Source organism: Kazachstania africana, chromosome 6 (genome assembly GCF_000304475.1).
Source record: "Kazachstania africana CBS 2517 chromosome 6, complete genome".
Lineage (NCBI taxonomy): Eukaryota > Fungi > Ascomycota > Saccharomycetes > Saccharomycetales > Saccharomycetaceae > Kazachstania > Kazachstania africana.
Window position 1 is genome coordinate 277,333 of NC_018945.1, and position 16,067 is coordinate 293,399.

The 16,067-nt window shown below is 35.7% G+C and overlaps 8 protein-coding genes across 8 annotated transcripts; 5 read left to right on the top strand and 3 right to left on the bottom strand.

The window, feature by feature from the left end:
- Nucleotides 1–158: 158 nt before the first annotated feature.
- CWH43 (Cwh43p) lies at nucleotides 159–2,963 on the top strand (the record flags this gene model as incomplete). The annotated part of the gene is made up of 1 exon (XM_003957825.1): nucleotides 159–2,963. The coding sequence occupies one exon, from the start codon at nucleotides 159–161 to the stop codon at nucleotides 2,961–2,963; it is 2,805 nt and encodes a 934-aa protein (XP_003957874.1).
- An 847-nt stretch (nucleotides 2,964–3,810) lies between these two features.
- On the top strand, nucleotides 3,811–5,586 carry POL4 (DNA-directed DNA polymerase IV; the record flags this gene model as incomplete). The annotated part of the gene is made up of 1 exon (XM_003957826.1): nucleotides 3,811–5,586. One exon carries the CDS (start codon nucleotides 3,811–3,813, stop codon nucleotides 5,584–5,586), a length of 1,776 nt encoding a protein of 591 aa, XP_003957875.1.
- A 113-nt stretch (nucleotides 5,587–5,699) lies between these two features.
- PGK1 (phosphoglycerate kinase) lies at nucleotides 5,700–6,950 on the bottom strand (the record flags this gene model as incomplete). Its single annotated transcript, XM_003957827.1, has 1 exon — nucleotides 5,700–6,950. One exon carries the CDS (start codon nucleotides 6,948–6,950, stop codon nucleotides 5,700–5,702), a length of 1,251 nt encoding a protein of 416 aa, XP_003957876.1.
- A 698-nt stretch (nucleotides 6,951–7,648) lies between these two features.
- On the top strand, nucleotides 7,649–10,822 carry ADP1 (putative ATP-dependent permease ADP1; the record flags this gene model as incomplete). Its single annotated transcript, XM_003957828.1, has 1 exon — nucleotides 7,649–10,822. The coding sequence occupies one exon, from the start codon at nucleotides 7,649–7,651 to the stop codon at nucleotides 10,820–10,822; it is 3,174 nt and encodes a 1,057-aa protein (XP_003957877.1).
- Nucleotides 10,823–11,120: 298 nt separating this feature from the next.
- On the top strand, nucleotides 11,121–12,053 carry RPC34 (DNA-directed RNA polymerase III subunit C34; the record flags this gene model as incomplete). Its single annotated transcript, XM_003957829.1, has 1 exon — nucleotides 11,121–12,053. The coding sequence occupies one exon, from the start codon at nucleotides 11,121–11,123 to the stop codon at nucleotides 12,051–12,053; it is 933 nt and encodes a 310-aa protein (XP_003957878.1).
- Nucleotides 12,054–12,680: 627 nt separating this feature from the next.
- KAFR0F01480 (acetate uptake transporter family protein) lies at nucleotides 12,681–13,523 on the top strand (the record flags this gene model as incomplete). The annotated part of the gene is made up of 1 exon (XM_003957830.1): nucleotides 12,681–13,523. One exon carries the CDS (start codon nucleotides 12,681–12,683, stop codon nucleotides 13,521–13,523), a length of 843 nt encoding a protein of 280 aa, XP_003957879.1.
- A 132-nt stretch (nucleotides 13,524–13,655) lies between these two features.
- On the bottom strand, nucleotides 13,656–15,632 carry KAFR0F01490 (uncharacterized protein; the record flags this gene model as incomplete). The annotated part of the gene is made up of 1 exon (XM_003957831.1): nucleotides 13,656–15,632. The coding sequence occupies one exon, from the start codon at nucleotides 15,630–15,632 to the stop codon at nucleotides 13,656–13,658; it is 1,977 nt and encodes a 658-aa protein (XP_003957880.1).
- On the bottom strand, nucleotides 15,602–15,778 carry NCE101 (Nce101p; the record flags this gene model as incomplete). Its single annotated transcript, XM_003957832.1, has 1 exon — nucleotides 15,602–15,778. The coding sequence occupies one exon, from the start codon at nucleotides 15,776–15,778 to the stop codon at nucleotides 15,602–15,604; it is 177 nt and encodes a 58-aa protein (XP_003957881.1).
- Nucleotides 15,779–16,067: the final 289 nt, after the last annotated feature.

Sequence of the window (16,067 nt, forward strand, 5' to 3'; positions counted from 1 at the left end):
AAAAAAAAAAAAAAAAAGAAACCCTTTCCTCGTCATATACAATCAAATCTCGCGATCTCGCTTTGAAAAATTTACACAACGTTACTTAATCGTATTTAACAATAAATAGTTATAATAGTCAATCATATATACACTTACAACCAAATACTCTCTCGCAAATGGTATCCATCAATGGGAAAGTGATCCCTTGGACTCACACCATCTGTGCTTCTGCAGCTTTCCTCGCCGCCTTCATCACAGGTTATAACCTACATTTCCATAAAATTGTCACTAATGCCCATTATACATATCCTGATGAATGGTTTCCAAGTGTATCTGCTACCATAGGTGATAGATACCCTGAAAGATCGATATTTCAAATTCTGATTGCATTAACCGCTTTACCAAGATTTCTCCTATTATTCGGCCATCTATATTTAAATCACTCTTTACCAATCTTCATCCTCGGTGTATTGAGAACCGTCTCCTGCGGTGGTTGGGTATATATCACTTCCACAGATGATCATGACACTCACGATATCTTCATGATCATTTATATCGTATTGACTTTACCTTGGGATATCATGATCACTACGTCATATCCAAGGAATAATAACAGATCAAAAAGAATACTAGTAACTTCCACCTTCTTTGGTTTATTGGTACCAATGCTATATTGCTACTATCAACACCAAGTTAAACATATTGCAGGCGCCTACTCAATTTATGCATATTTTGAATGGTCTCTTATCTTTTTAGATATAGCATTTGATTCATTAGCCAGCTACGAATTTAATCAATTTAATATTGATATCAATTTACATACTTCACCATCAACAACTAAGATTGATGTGAAACCAACAAAACCAGTAAACAAAAAAAATTGCATTGATTATGATTCTTTCCTATATCTAATTACAAATACTTTCAATTCATTCATTCTATGGTCAAATATCACCGCTTTAACCTGTAGCATATGGCATTTCCCACTATGGTACATGGGTATCTCCGGTTATGAAACTGCAATCTTCGGTTATTTGGGACCAATCTTCTTATACTTACCTCTAATGTCCATCTTTGTCTTCTACTGTGGTACCTTTGTCGGTAATTTAATCGCCGTAGGTGCTTACGCAATTGAAACTCCAGAAAATAGGTTAATCGTTTGCGCAATTGGTACTGCTATATCTGTTGCTAATTTTGCTCAAAATCTAAAATCTATTAAATTACAAACTACAAATAATGCATTCGCTACTTCTTGGGTATTAGGTCTAGTAATTTCCGTCGTTGTAAAAATGGGATTTTATTCAAATAATCCAATTTGGCCAATTTTTAATGAAAATAATAAAGGCTATAATAAAGAATCTTTAATTTTCGTTGCTATATTCGGTTTGTTATCACCTTTCACAAATTCTATTCATTTAAATCAACATTCGATTAAATCACAACAGCCATCATCAAAACCACGCTTTATTTCCAAGCTATTCATCTCTATTGGATTCGGTGCATTCTTATTCGCCACTCACCAATTATTATCAGATTCTTCTACTATCATTTACTGGGCCTGGGAAGGTTATAACGAAAATGGTTACGGTCCATTACAATGGCCATGGAGTTCCTTAACTTGTTTAATCATGTTATTATCCGCTTTCCTATGCACCAGATTTACAAATAAACCAATTCTTCCAGCGATTTTCTTAATCTTATCCACTGGTGTCCTAGCAAATAAAGAAATTAAAGAATGGCCAAAATTTATTCTAGGTGGTTTACCATACGTGGCATCCATGATCTCTTTAGTACCAACCCTTTTCTTAGGTTTAGCAGAAACTCAAAGTATTTGGGTCTTTGCCTTTGCCTTTACCGTCTACATCATTTTCATTTTGGCTCATGTTTGGACTGTTGCATACGCTTTTGTTCCACTAGGTTGGTTACTGAGAGAAAGAATCGAACTCATTCTCGTGGCTTCCACAGTATTAATTCTCTTGGGTACATTTGTAAGTAAGAAAATAACAAATACCGTTGTCGCCACTGTTAAACTTTCATCGAAATTTAGAAAGATTACAGCGTTTTTCACTGTTTTAATATTTGCCATGATTGCAGCCTTCACATATAAGGTTAGGCCTACTGGAGTTCCACAACCATACCACCCAGAATCGGACTTACTTACCGCAGGTATTTGGACTATCCATTTCGGTTTAGATAATGATATGTGGGCTTCTGAAGATCGTATAAGCAGTTTAATCAAAGATATGGAATTAGACGTTGTGGGACTTCTGGAATCGGACACTCAGCATATTACAATGGGTAATAGAGATCTAACGAATAAACTAGCACACGACCTTAACATGTATGCTGATTTTGGTCCAGGCCCAAACAAGAACACTTGGGGTTGCGCACTTCTATCAAAATTCCCAATCGTCAATTCTACGCACTATTTAACACCATCTCCAGTTGGTGAAATTGCTCCTGTAATTCATGCCACTCTTTTAACTTATAACGATACTTTGGTCGATGTCTTTGTCTTCCATAGTGGTCAAGAAGAAGATGTAGAAGATAGAAGATTACAATCTCAGACCGTTGCTAAATTAATGGGTAGTACAGATCGTCCAACTATCTTATTAAGTTACTTAGTAACTGACCCATTGAAGGGTAATTACAATACATATGTCAGTGAAGAATCTGGTATGCATGATATTGATCCGACTGATGATGACAGGTGGTGTGAGTACATCTTATATAAGAATATCAGAAGAACTGGTTATGCAAGAGTCGCAAGAGGGACAATCACCGATACCGAATTGCAAGTTGGCAAGTTCCAAGTCCTACAAGATGAACAAATTGAAAAGTATGGATCTTCGTTATACACTCACGAACACGTCGACGATCCTGAAGTTGAAGATTTGAAGTTCCCTGACAAATTCAAAGGAGATGGTGAAAGAGGACATTTTTATCACGTCTTTGACAAACCCCGTTATTATTCATTATGACTTCCCGGATAAAGCCCTGTAATGTCCTATGTAAGTACTATCATCAATTATTTCTAATCATGATTTATGTCTTTATCAAAATATAGTTGAACTAATACTTTAAGTATGCAAGGAATGCCCTAACTGTAAATGTAACTGCTGTGTTTAAACTGTCGTGATGAATGATCTGCTGTTGTTTTTTTTGCCCACATAGAAGGAGTATAAATGGTGATAAATTTTTCAAGATGAATCTTCTTTGTGAAATGGTTCTCACCGAAAGAACACTATTCTTTTAATGCGGAATTGTGCTGTATTAATACTACTACAGTCATCTAGTAGTATTCTTGACACTGGAATGGCGTTGTATATTACGTACGATTCTTTCCATATAATTTTTGCAGAGAATAAAAATATTCACCGTTTGAGCCAGCTCCTAACATTTACTATTGGGGTACTGGTATAGAAGAGTGCGAACATTTCTCGAGTAGTTTATTTATAAAGTGTATCTTTTGGGTTTTATGAGAACCAAATCTGACTGTTGGTGATCATCAGCTGTCGCGTCAATCTCACATTTTGGTAATTATTGTTCATGAGTCAATTTCAGCCGCCTCTCTTACTTGTTAGATATGCAGGCTAATTGTATATCTACGTGCCTTACTCTCAGTCATCAAATAAGTACCAACCGCCACATCACGGTAAATGATTAATGGAAAATACACTCATTAGCGAGAGTTGAGAATCGTGTAAAAAATAGCATCGACACTGTTCCTTTGAAGTCATCGCTTTCAGTTGGATAAAAAAGATGTGTAAATTTCCCTTAAAATATATATAAAAAGCTTCCAAAAGATTAAAAGCAAGGAAATGGTAGATGCCATTAGCTGTAACTTGGCTGATGTTATTTGAAGGGCTGAAATTTTTCCTCTTGCCAAATGCTACTATTGCATCCTTAGGTTTTTTGAGTAAAGTAATAGAGAACAAAGGCGGTGAAATAGTATCTCATGTCGACGCTTTAGAGGGTTCAACCATCTTTATTATCAGCGACTCATTTATAGATAGCTCAACTCGTAAGCTAACACAGTTGGACTTCTTTCAAAAGGAATTGGAGGTCGATTTCGATAAGCTACGTGATATTATTGACGAAAATAACATTAAATGCATCAGTAGTGGATTTATTACAGGCTGCATTAAAGCAAACAAGTTTCAAATTAACGATTCCGATTTAATTGAAATTTCCACGGACTTTGTTTCTTCCTCTTCAGAATCAGCTGGGTCTATCGAAAAGAATATAAGTGCTAATGAAAGCCAGGAAGAGACTGACATTGAAGGCAGTAGTGATATTATCGCCATGCCAAAAAAAAAGGTGAAGCTTAATGGGTCTGAAATGAAGGTAGATAATTTAGACGCCTCAGAGCCTGTGAGTAATAACGATACGCCAGGTATGCACGTCACAGATCTAATAGCATCGCCAAGCAGAGCCAAAAACGCCCTTTTGCTTGATGCAATGAGTCGTCTCTACCAGAAATATGAAACGAAGGGAGATAAATTTCGTGCAAAAAGTTACAAATTTGCTAAAACGTCAATTGAACAGTGCCCCTTCGTTATTGAATCAGGAAAACAAGCACAGGAGGAGCTACAAACTATAGGACCTAGTATTGCAAAAAAAATCCAAACAATTTTAGATTTTGGGACTTTGCCTGGGCTAACTGACACTTCAGAACTTGAAACAAAGGTGGATTATTTCAAAACATGCCACGGTGTGGGACCCCATAGGGCTAAAAGATGGCATTTGCTACGTTATGAAAGTTTTAGTGATGTTTTAAGAAAGGCTCCTGAAGAAATGTCCAATGACTGGCCCATCCTATTTGGCTGGTCATACTTCGAGGAATGGTCTAAGAGAATTACTCGAAAAGAGTGTAACGTACACCTTGAAATAATTAAGGAAGAACTTGAAAGGGTAGACCCTTCAGTGGAAGTCGAAATTCAAGGAAGCTATATTCGTGGTGCCTCGACATGTGGTGACATTGATTTGTTATTTTTCAAGCCAAATTGTGACGATATGAATGAAATCGCAACAATCTTTGAATCATTGGCATGTAACCTATTTAGAAAAGGTTTTATACAATGCTGTTTGCAGTTGACACCCGCTTTGTATGAATTACAAAAATATAAAATTAAAGAGAGATTTGAGAAGGCAGGCTTAAAATTCTTAGAGAAGGGTAATTTTGCATCTTCCAAATATATTAAGACTTTTTATTTTGGAGTGAAAATTCCCATTTCTAGGTATATTTGTGAAACGGTAGAAAATGACACTCCTTTAAGTTTACTTCCAGATGATAAATTCATGGCTATAAACTCTGGTAAAGGAGAAAATCCATGTAGAAGACTCGATTTTTTTTCTTGCAAATGGTCTGAACTAGGTGCTGCTAGAATACAATGGACCGGACCTACCGATTTCAATAGGTGGATTAGAGTATACGCCGCCCAGAAGGGATTTAGACTGACACAGCATGGACTTTCCAAAGACGGCAAGTTAATTGAGAGTTTTGATGAAAAGAGAATATTCGAGCTTTTAGATCTTGAATATACACCCCGTCATCTGAGGGCGCAAGGCCTTTGGAAGAAAGGTGTAAAAGAACGTACATAAATTGTTACAATAAAAGACTAAAGTAAAACTTTCATTAAAACGTAATGTAAAAATAAAATGCTATATAATATAAAACTAAAAGAATAAAATTAAACCTCTATAAAGTTAGCAATTTATTTTCTGTCAGATAAGAAAGCAACACCTGGTAATTCCTTACCTTCTAATAATTCTAAGGAAGCACCACCACCAGTAGAAACGTGGGAGATCTTTTCGACGACACCGTATTTCTTGGCAACAGTAGCAGTGTCACCACCACCAATGATAGCAGTGTTACCAGCTTCAGAAGACTTGACGACTTCGTCTAACATAGCCTTGGTACCTTCGGCGAACTTTTCGAATTCGAAAACACCTGGTGGACCGTTCCAGACGATGGTCTTAGCCTTGGCGACTGTGGCAGCGAACAATTTTCTAGATTCTGGACCACAGTCTAAACCTTGCCAGCCAGCTGGGATACCTTCCTTGTCAGTGACAATCTTGGTGTTAGCTTCTGGGGAGAAAGCGTCAGCAATGACGAAGTCAACTGGTAAGACGATTTCGACGTTGTTCTTCTTAGCCTTTTCAACTAATTTTGGAACAATTTCAGCACCAGCCTTGTCGAATAAAGAGTCACCGATTTCAGCGTTTTCCAAGACCTTCTTGAAGGTGAAAGACATACCACCACCAATGATGATAGAGTCAACCTTGTCTAATAAGTTATCAATTAATTGAATCTTATCAGCGACCTTAGCACCACCTAAGATGGCTAAGAATGGTCTGGTTGGGTTTTCTAAAGCCTTACCGAAGTATTCTAATTCCTTTTGCATTAAGAAACCAGCAGCTCTTTCTGGTAAGTCGAAACCGACCATAGAAGAGTGGGCTCTGTGAGCGGTACCGAAAGCATCGTTGATGTAGACATCAGCTAAGGAAGATAATTGTTGTCTGAACTTGGCAACTTCTTCAGCGGAAGCCTTAACCTTTTGACCGTCAACCTTTCTGGAACCTTCTTCTTCGATGTGGTATCTTAAGTTTTCTAATAAGATAACGGAACCTGGAGCAGCAGCCTTGGTAGCAGCTTCAACTTCTTCACCGACACAGTCGTTTAAGAAAGTAACTGGCTTACCTAATAAAGCTTCTAATTCCTTGGCAACTGGAGCTAAAGAGTATTTGTCGTTTCTTTCACCGTTTGGTCTACCTAAGTGGGAAGCTAAAGCAATGTATTTTGGGTTTTGTTCTAAAGCATATTTGATAGTTGGTAAAGCAGCAACAATTCTTTGGTTAGAGGTAATGGTCTTACCGTCTAATGGAACGTTGAAATCAACTCTGATGAAGACACGCTTGTCTTTTAAGTCTAGGTCCTTAACGGATAATTTGGAAGATAGAGACATTTTTGGATGCTTTTTATTATTTCAAGTCTAAGAATCCAAGAAACGAAGAAAGAACTGAATTTAAGAACTGTACTAAATGCAATTGATAATTTTCTATATATATGAAGATCCACAATTCCAATTGAGACAGGAAAATTTTTCAACCAACAACAATTTCTACAATATTCCTCGACTTTCTTCAATGATGCCATTAACAACACAACATACATTAACGAGCGGAAAAAAAGCTGCTGGCAAGATCAGAGATGAGGTTAAAGACATACATACATATCGATGAGTTGTCACTTTTGCAGCAATAGCGCACTATACGGTTAATAGCGCGATTCAATGGTGGGAAAAAACAAGAAGCTGGCATGGCTGGCGATTTGAAGGGAAAAAAAAAATAAAAACAGGCATCCCGCGTGTATGGGTCTAATGTTTAAAAGTCATGTGATCTTGATTAGCACGTGATTTCCTGCTAATCCGGGTAAAAACTCCGTGTGTCAGTCAAGTAATTGCTATACCACTTTAGAAATGGGTAAGAATAACCGGAATATTCAGGATTAATTCTAATAATCAAAGGATAGTTTATCAAGATTAATACAGAATATAAAAGAACTGTCACTAGAAATATATGACCTATTTGTGCAATATATAGGAGAGTTCAATTGCTTTTTATCACCAGATCAATATCATTTTTACGTATCAAAAGCTAACAAATGAATGGCAAATTGGCCCTTCGAAAACTAATAATATTATTTACATGTTGCCTTATAAGTGTCATAGCGCTAGACACCCCGCTAGAAAGGTTGAAATTGCAATTAAATGCCAGACAGTTTCCCTTTTCTGGGAATGAAGTGGTGGTTGAAACACCACTAATTCCAGATAGGAATAGAGATTACAAGGACCTCGACAAATGCCCTCCGTGTTTCAATTGCATGTTGCCTATGTTTGAATGTAAGCAGTTTTCCACATGTAATGAATATAATGGTCGCTGTGACTGTATCGATGGGTTTGCAGGAGATGACTGCGCTCAACCCCTGTGTGGTGCTTTATCAGATGGTAACGGCAATAGACCAATACGTGAAAATACTACAAACACATGTGATTGTTCTGATGGTTGGAGCGGTATCAACTGTAACATATGTGAAGAAGACTATGTATGTGATTCCTTTATGCCAGATAAATCCTTAAAAGGTACCTGCTACAAGAATGGCATGATTGTTAATAAATTGCACCAAGCTTGTAATGTGACAAATACCAAGATTATACAAATTTTGAAGGGTAAACCCCCACAAGTTACCTTTTCATGTGATAAGAAGGACGCTACTTGTAATTTTCAATTCTGGATTGAACAAGTTGAAAGCTTCTACTGTGGCTTTGATAATTGTTCGTTCGATTATGATTTACAACAAAATACATCACATTATTCATGTAAAGATGTCCAATGTAAATGTATATCAGGTACTACATTATGTGGAGCCAAAGGATCCATTGATATAGGCGAGTTTTTAACTGAAACAATAGAGGGGCCAGGTGATTTCACCTGCGATCTAGACTCAAAAGACTGTAAGTTCAGTGAACCTTCCATGAATGATTTAATTCTTACTGTTTTCGGTGATCCGTATATAACATTAAGTTGTCAGTCTGGTGAGTGCTTGCACTACAGTGAAATTCCCGGATATAAAGCGCCATCAAAAGAAGCAAACATGACTATACGCGGAAAGATAATATTAACTTTAACTTCCGTTTCTGTACTAGCATTGGTTACTTTTGCTATATTTTATATTTCAAATTCACCTCTTTTCAAAAACGGTTCTATTCTACTTCATGGGGCTGATACAAATTTGGCCTCGAATATTGATGAACCAGATAATTTCCTAAAAAGTGACGTTCTGAGTACGTTATCATTTGAGAATATCTCCTACAGGGTACCATCATTGCATGATTCGAACAACCATGAAAATGTTTTGAAAAACGTCAGCGGTATTGTAAAACCAGGCCAGATGTTGGCTATTATGGGTGGTTCCGGAGCAGGTAAGACAACTTTGCTCGATATCTTAGCGATGAAAAACAAAACAGGCAGTGTTCAAGGTAATATAAAGGTTAATGGATCATCCATCTCAAAAAAAGACTACTCTAAGGTTGTTGGTTTTGTAGACCAGGATGACTATCTTTTGCCAACTCTTACTGTTTATGAAACAGTCTTGAACAGTGCTCTTCTGAAACTTCCTAGATCGATGTCCTTTGAGGCAAAGCGATCTCGTGTTTACCAGGTGCTGGAAGAATTGAGAATCATAGATATTAAAGATCGCATTATTGGTAGTGACTTTAAAAGAGGTATTAGTGGTGGTGAAAAAAGGCGTGTTTCTATTGCATGTGAATTAGTCACTTCTCCATTGATTTTATTTTTAGATGAACCCACCTCTGGGTTGGATGCAAATAATGCCAACAATGTTGTTGAATGTTTGGTAAGATTAGCAAAAGCCTACAATAGAACATTGGTTTTATCAATTCATCAACCAAGGTCAAATATTTTCAATCTATTTGATAAACTTATACTACTAAGTGAGGGTGAAATGGTTTATTCAGGTGACGTGATAAGAGTTAATGAATTTTTGTTGAACATTGGTTATAAGTGTCCCTCAAATTATAATATTGCCGATTACTTGATTGATATTACGTTTAAGGCAAGCGAAAAAACTATATCTACTCTTACAGACGACCTAGAATCTGGAATCAATACTGGTGAGACGTCGATTGAGCAAAGACGTAATAGATTATTGCAAGGAAGTGACACTTCTGGTTCTTTAAATGGATTGACTCAAAGAGAGTGGGAGCATTTCGCTGTTCATAGGGATGAAATCAGAACTTTATTGAATGATGGAAATGATAACACTGTAAATAAAGGAATTCTACTCTCAGAACCACTGAATAAAAAATTCAAGGAAAGTACTTATTATGAAGCGTTATCTAACGAAATCAAAGAAGTTACAAACGATCCGCGGAATGATTCGAATTTCGTGCTTAAGATACCTACGGGACAAAAAGCGGCATCTTTCTTCCAACAGCTATCTATTTTGTCCTCGAGAGCTTTCAAAAATATTTATAGGAATCCAAAATTGTTATTGGCTAACTATCTACTGACAATATTGTTGAGTTTATTTTTGGGGACTTTATATTATGATGTTGCCAATGATATTAGTGGATTTCAAAATAGAATGGGTCTATTTTTTTTCATATTGACGTATTTTGGATTTGTTACATTTACTGGATTAAGCTCTTTTGCCTTTGAAAGAATTATTTTCATCAAAGAAAGGTCAAACAATTACTACAGTCCACTGGCATATTATATTAGTAAAGTTATTAGTGATATTTTGCCATTAAGAATAATACCACCAGTTTTGATGCTGTTAGTTGTATATCCAATGGTTGGATTAAACATGCAAGATGGTGCATTTTTGAAAAGTGTTGGAATTTTGATACTGTTTAATCTAGGTATCTCGTTGGAAATCTTATCAATTGGTATTATTTTCAATGACCTCAATAACTCGATTATATTGAGCGTTCTGATCTTACTGGGGTCTTTATTGTTCAGTGGGTTATTCATCAATACTAAGGATATTACCAATATTGCATTCAAGTACTTGAAGAATCTTTCGATCTTTTACTATGCGTATGAGGCTTTACTAATTAATGAGGTTAAGACGTTGATGCTAAGAGAAAAAAAGTACGGACTGAACATTGAGGTTCCTGGTGCTACGATTTTAAGTACCTTCGGATTTTTAGTACAAAATTTGACATTTGATATCAGGATTCTTGCACTTTTCAACCTAGTTTTTGTCACTGTCGGATATCTAGCATTAAAATGGATTGTTGTTGAACAAAAGTAAACATTCTTAACAATATGTATTCATGACACAAATTGCCAACATGTAGTATATATATTAATGGATATATTGCATACACACCTCATCTGAACAAGTCCCTCATTATACGGTTTGTGGACCACCGTTTTTAATTAGTTATATTTAATGCGGGTAACCTCATCGAGTTCATCAATTATCTTCTTTTTTTTTTTTTTTTAATTAGATCCATTGCAAATTGCTTGAATGTTAAAAATTTTATTGCAATGAATGATCCATCCGTACATAGTAAAGGAACGATAGGCAAGAGTAGACGATCAAAAATATGAGTTCTATAGTGCAAGGGGGTCTGCAGCTATCAGATATAGCTAAAGAATTGCATAATGAGATGACGACAAAGGCCACGGGTAAGCTTTTCACTCAAGAAGAATTAATCAATGCGACCAAACTAAATGATTTGAATGAATTGATGCCCATTATACAAGAATTACTGGATAAGAACCTAATTAAATTGATTAAGCAGAATAATGAACTGAAATTTCAAGGTGTTGATTTTAATGAAGCAAGTAAGAAGTCTGCAATGTCTTCAGAAGAAGCATTAGTTTATTCATATATAGAAGCGAGTGGTAGAGAAGGTATATGGTCAAAGACAATTAAAATGAGAACTAACTTGCATCAGCATGTCGTTTTAAAATGTTTAAAGTCTTTAGAGTCCCAGAGATACGTCAAATCTGTGAAATCAGTAAAGTTCCCAACACGTAAGATCTACATGCTATATCATTTACAACCATCTGTTGATGTTACCGGTGGTCCGTGGTTTACGGAAGGGGAATTAGATGTTGAATTTATCAACAGTTTATTGACTATTATATGGAGATATGCGGCAGAAAACACTTTCCCCAATGGATTCAATAACAATGACGACGATAATATTGCAAACTATGCACCAAATGTTAAGAATTACGTTACTACGGATGAAATATTAGAGTTCATTTCGAACTCTCAAGTCACTAATATAGAATTGAGTAACAGTAACATTAGGTCACTTTGTGAGGTTTTAGTTTATGATGATAAGTTGGAGATGGCACAATATGATTGCTATAAAGTTACGTTACAAAGCTTAATGCAAATTAACGGTTTAAAGCAAACAAACAAAGAATCATCCGACCATGAATACTCAATATTCGATTACTACAACGGTATAACACCTTCCGCGGGTGACAAGGACGTTGTGTATTTCGATGAATGGACGCTGTAAATAAATCACCGTGATCGCATTAAAATATATATGTACGTACTTGCCTCCGTATGTAGGAAATTAGCATTATTAACAATAGAAAATAAATAACTTTATTGCCCAAACTGGAAGTAAGCCTTCTGACGGTTCATATTGTTAATGCCAAAACGGGAGCTTGATTTGCCTATATAAGAGTTCAACCCTAATTTGCCCATTGCACCGAATCTTCTTTGTCAAGCTGGATTTATTCCCGGGAGACGGATCCGCGGAACATTATTATGATGCGTTGATATACACTTATCGGTTAAATTACTGTTTTAGGAATAACAAGTTGATCCGGTTTCCCCTGCACATGCACATACTTCTCCATTGACACATAATTTGTTGATTTTTATTCTGGTTTTCTTTTTTTGTTACTGGAGGCAAGATTAATGAATTTTGTTGGAACTGATGGATCAGCGGCTATCGTTTTTGAACATGGGGAAGGCATCACAAAAAAAAGTTTCAAGAAAAAATAAGAGTTATTGGCACAAAAGTTAACAAGTATATAAGGCTGACGTTATGATAGAGAAGTATTGGGTATGATCATGTCTCTTCTTACACAAACGCTTTATACTCAGGCAGCTACGCTATTAATATAACAGAAATATGTCAGAAAAGGATTACACAACTAATACCGATCTAGAAAATAACACACCATGCTCTTCGAAAGATGACACAGGTGCCATGCAAGAGACACGTGAGTCACAAGAGGCAATTGGTAAAGTTTATAGCTGCGGTAAAAATAATGAATACGTCAACATTGGTAGACAGAAATTCTTGAAAGCTGATCTTTATGAAGCCTTTGGTGGTACTTTAAATCCAGGTTTAGCACCACCAGCAACGCATAAGTTTGCAAATCCAGCTCCGCTGGGGCTCTCTGCGTTTGCATTGACAACATTTGTCCTATCCATGTTTAATGCACGGGCTCAAGGTATTACAACACCAAATGTTGTAGTCGGTTTAGCAATGTTCTATGGTGGTCTAGTACAAATGATTGCAGGGATTTGGGAGATTGCCTTGGAAAATACATTTGGTGGTACTGCTTTATGTTCTTATGGTGGGTTCTGGTTAAGTTTTGGCGCTATTTATATCCCATGGTTTGGTATCTTAGATGCATATTCAACAAAAGAATCAGACCTATCCAATGCACTCGGTTTCTATCTCCTAGGATGGACTATCTTCACATTGGGGCTGACCTTTTGCACTTTGAAATCCACAGTGATGTTTTTTGCACTATTCTTCTTACTATCAGTCACTTTCTTACTCTTATGTATTGGTGAATTTACGGGCAAGTTAGGGTTAACAAGAGCAGGCGGCATATTAGGTATTATTGTCGCGTTCATTGCCTGGTATAACGCTTATTCGGGTGTAGCTACAAAACAAAATTCTTATATTGTCGCCAAGCCTTGGAGTTTACCAACTAACGATAAAACTTTATGGTATTCGTAAATTATACTTTCTTCTAATATAATAATGATCATTGCTTTAGATTTGTTTTCAACTTTGGTTTCTGATCCTAACAATTTGAAAATAATATAAATATATTTATATTTACGTATACGTACATCACAGTAAATACGTTTATAATGAAAAGTTTAAATCATCCAGTAATTTTCCTAAGAATTCTTGTGGATCAAACATCAAATTATTGTTCTTTGCCAGTGCAGAATCCATGTAAAATTCATTCGAATTCACAACACTCGAATCATCGCTGTGGTTTAAAACATTATGAATATTTGTAATAGAGACTTTTTTCTGATGATTAAGTACACTATGATTAATCAGAGTGTTCTTTAAGTTGGACATTACCTGCTGTGATAACAGAACTATTTTCTCGTTGAATTCCTCAAAAATCGTCGTCAATACGTTGAAAATCCTCTCACTTACTATTGATGAACCTTTTAATTTCAGTAGCGTTTCATAACCCATTTTATAGTGATTTTCAACCCGGCTTATCTCAAGAGACAGATTTTCATCAGTCTCATCTTCTTTGCTAGTAGAATTCATCTTTCTATGTAAGTGATAACGATAAACCGTTAAGCAAGCAACGCTATAGAAGATAGTGTGAATTGAAAACCAATAAGCTCCACTAAGTAAGTTTTCATTAATCATTTCATATGACAAATTGATGATCTCTATTGATATCTTTATACAATTGTGGGCCATTTCTTTATGAAATTTCAAGTTTTTTTCATGAATTGAGTTCAGATCAATTATAATAAAATGAAAAAATGGTTTGAATAGAATCAACTTTGTTAATAGATAGTCCAAATATAGTAGTTTGCTCGGCTTCAGATAATATTCCCTTTCTTTATTGGTGGCATATTCTCTATGTTTTAATTGTAGTGGTAAATTATTGTACCAAGTAAATAAGATGTCTTCCAAATGAAGAACTACATTTGCGTCTATTTTCAGGATCTCGACATCTATTGAGTATAATGTTCTATAAATTTTTAACATTATTAATATTAATTTTGTATGTTCATTGTTCATGCCACAGCTACTTATAATATTAGAATTTTCATTGAATATAACGCCATCAGAAACGATTTTCTCATCATCAACGTCGTATGGCAACTCCTGATCTATAAAAGATTCATTTAGTGAAGCAGGTAGACCCAGTGTACAATTCATATAAATATCAACCTTATAAATTGACCAAAATAATCTTTTCTTGGTCTCATCCTCAATTGCTGTGGGTCCAGTCAAGGATGGCTTTCTATGTAAGTTTTCTCGTATTGCAATTCTTAGGGCTATTCCAATATAGTAGTAACACGCCTTCAGATCACCTGAACATTGTAGAAAGATAGTCATCATAAATATAGCCTGTATTGAGTGGATGTCATTGATGTCTTTAAAGTCAATCAGTGTCTTAGCCTTGTTGAAGTAGTTTAAACCTCGAGAATAAGAATTATTTTCCTCCTGTGAAAATAATTCACCTACAGCTAAAACAGCAAATATCAATGATTCAGCCTTACGCTGTTTTATAGTCTTGGGATTCGTACCAAGTTCATACAACGAATCTAAAATCTTAACCAATGAAGGTCTGTGATAAAATCTGAATAAGACACATGCCGAACTCCACGTCTTTAAGATTAGTTTCAATGCGATATCCCGGGGAGGTAAACTAATAGTATCATTTTTATTAACCTCTTCACTGTTTAGCGTTTTGATAAGTTGTTCTCTCGATAGATTTTGCAAGCTCTCAAGACTGGCACCAGAATATAGCCTCTCAATTAGGGTTTTATATGGATTGACTTTGTCACTTAACTTCGGAGAATGCGATCTAGAACTTGTGGTGGAATCTATAAGATGTATGTCGTTTGAAACATCATTTGCAAATGCAATAGAATGTGACCTAGGTCGAGCAGTATTTGTATATTCACATATTATCGACGTCCTAGCACAGTGAGAGCATGGTGACTTACCATCACATCTTCTTTTCTTTTTTCGACAAGCTATGCATGCCTTGAAAACTCTCAACCTAGTTGGAGTCAATTTTTTGGTTTTTGAATCAGTTGAAAGCACTAACAGTTTTGGTCTTTTCGGTTGTACCATTCTTTATTCCTAAGAAGGCTGATGAGTGTGTGTCTTCGAGGTAAATTTAATCTTTTTTCGTATAAGTAATATCCTGATGTGCCTAATATTATTGACAGTGATAAATCTAAATATATGTTAAAAAGATACTTTGAATGATTGAGCATTATAGGGTAAAAGGAGAAAATGAGAATCTTAATAACGATTACACATGGATTTGCATGTGCGGGAGAGCTATTTGATTCAATAAATATGATCTCTTGCTTCAATTCTTGAAGGTTTTGGGATGTTTTTTTGATTTTGAATGTTTTTGGTCGGATCAAAATGTATTGGCTACAATAAAACAATCTTAGTGAATACGAAATAAAAAAATATACACCATCTTGGCTCCAGTGGCACTACTACCCATTTTATCATACTTTTAATGGATCCATGCTCTATATATTCTAGGCAAAA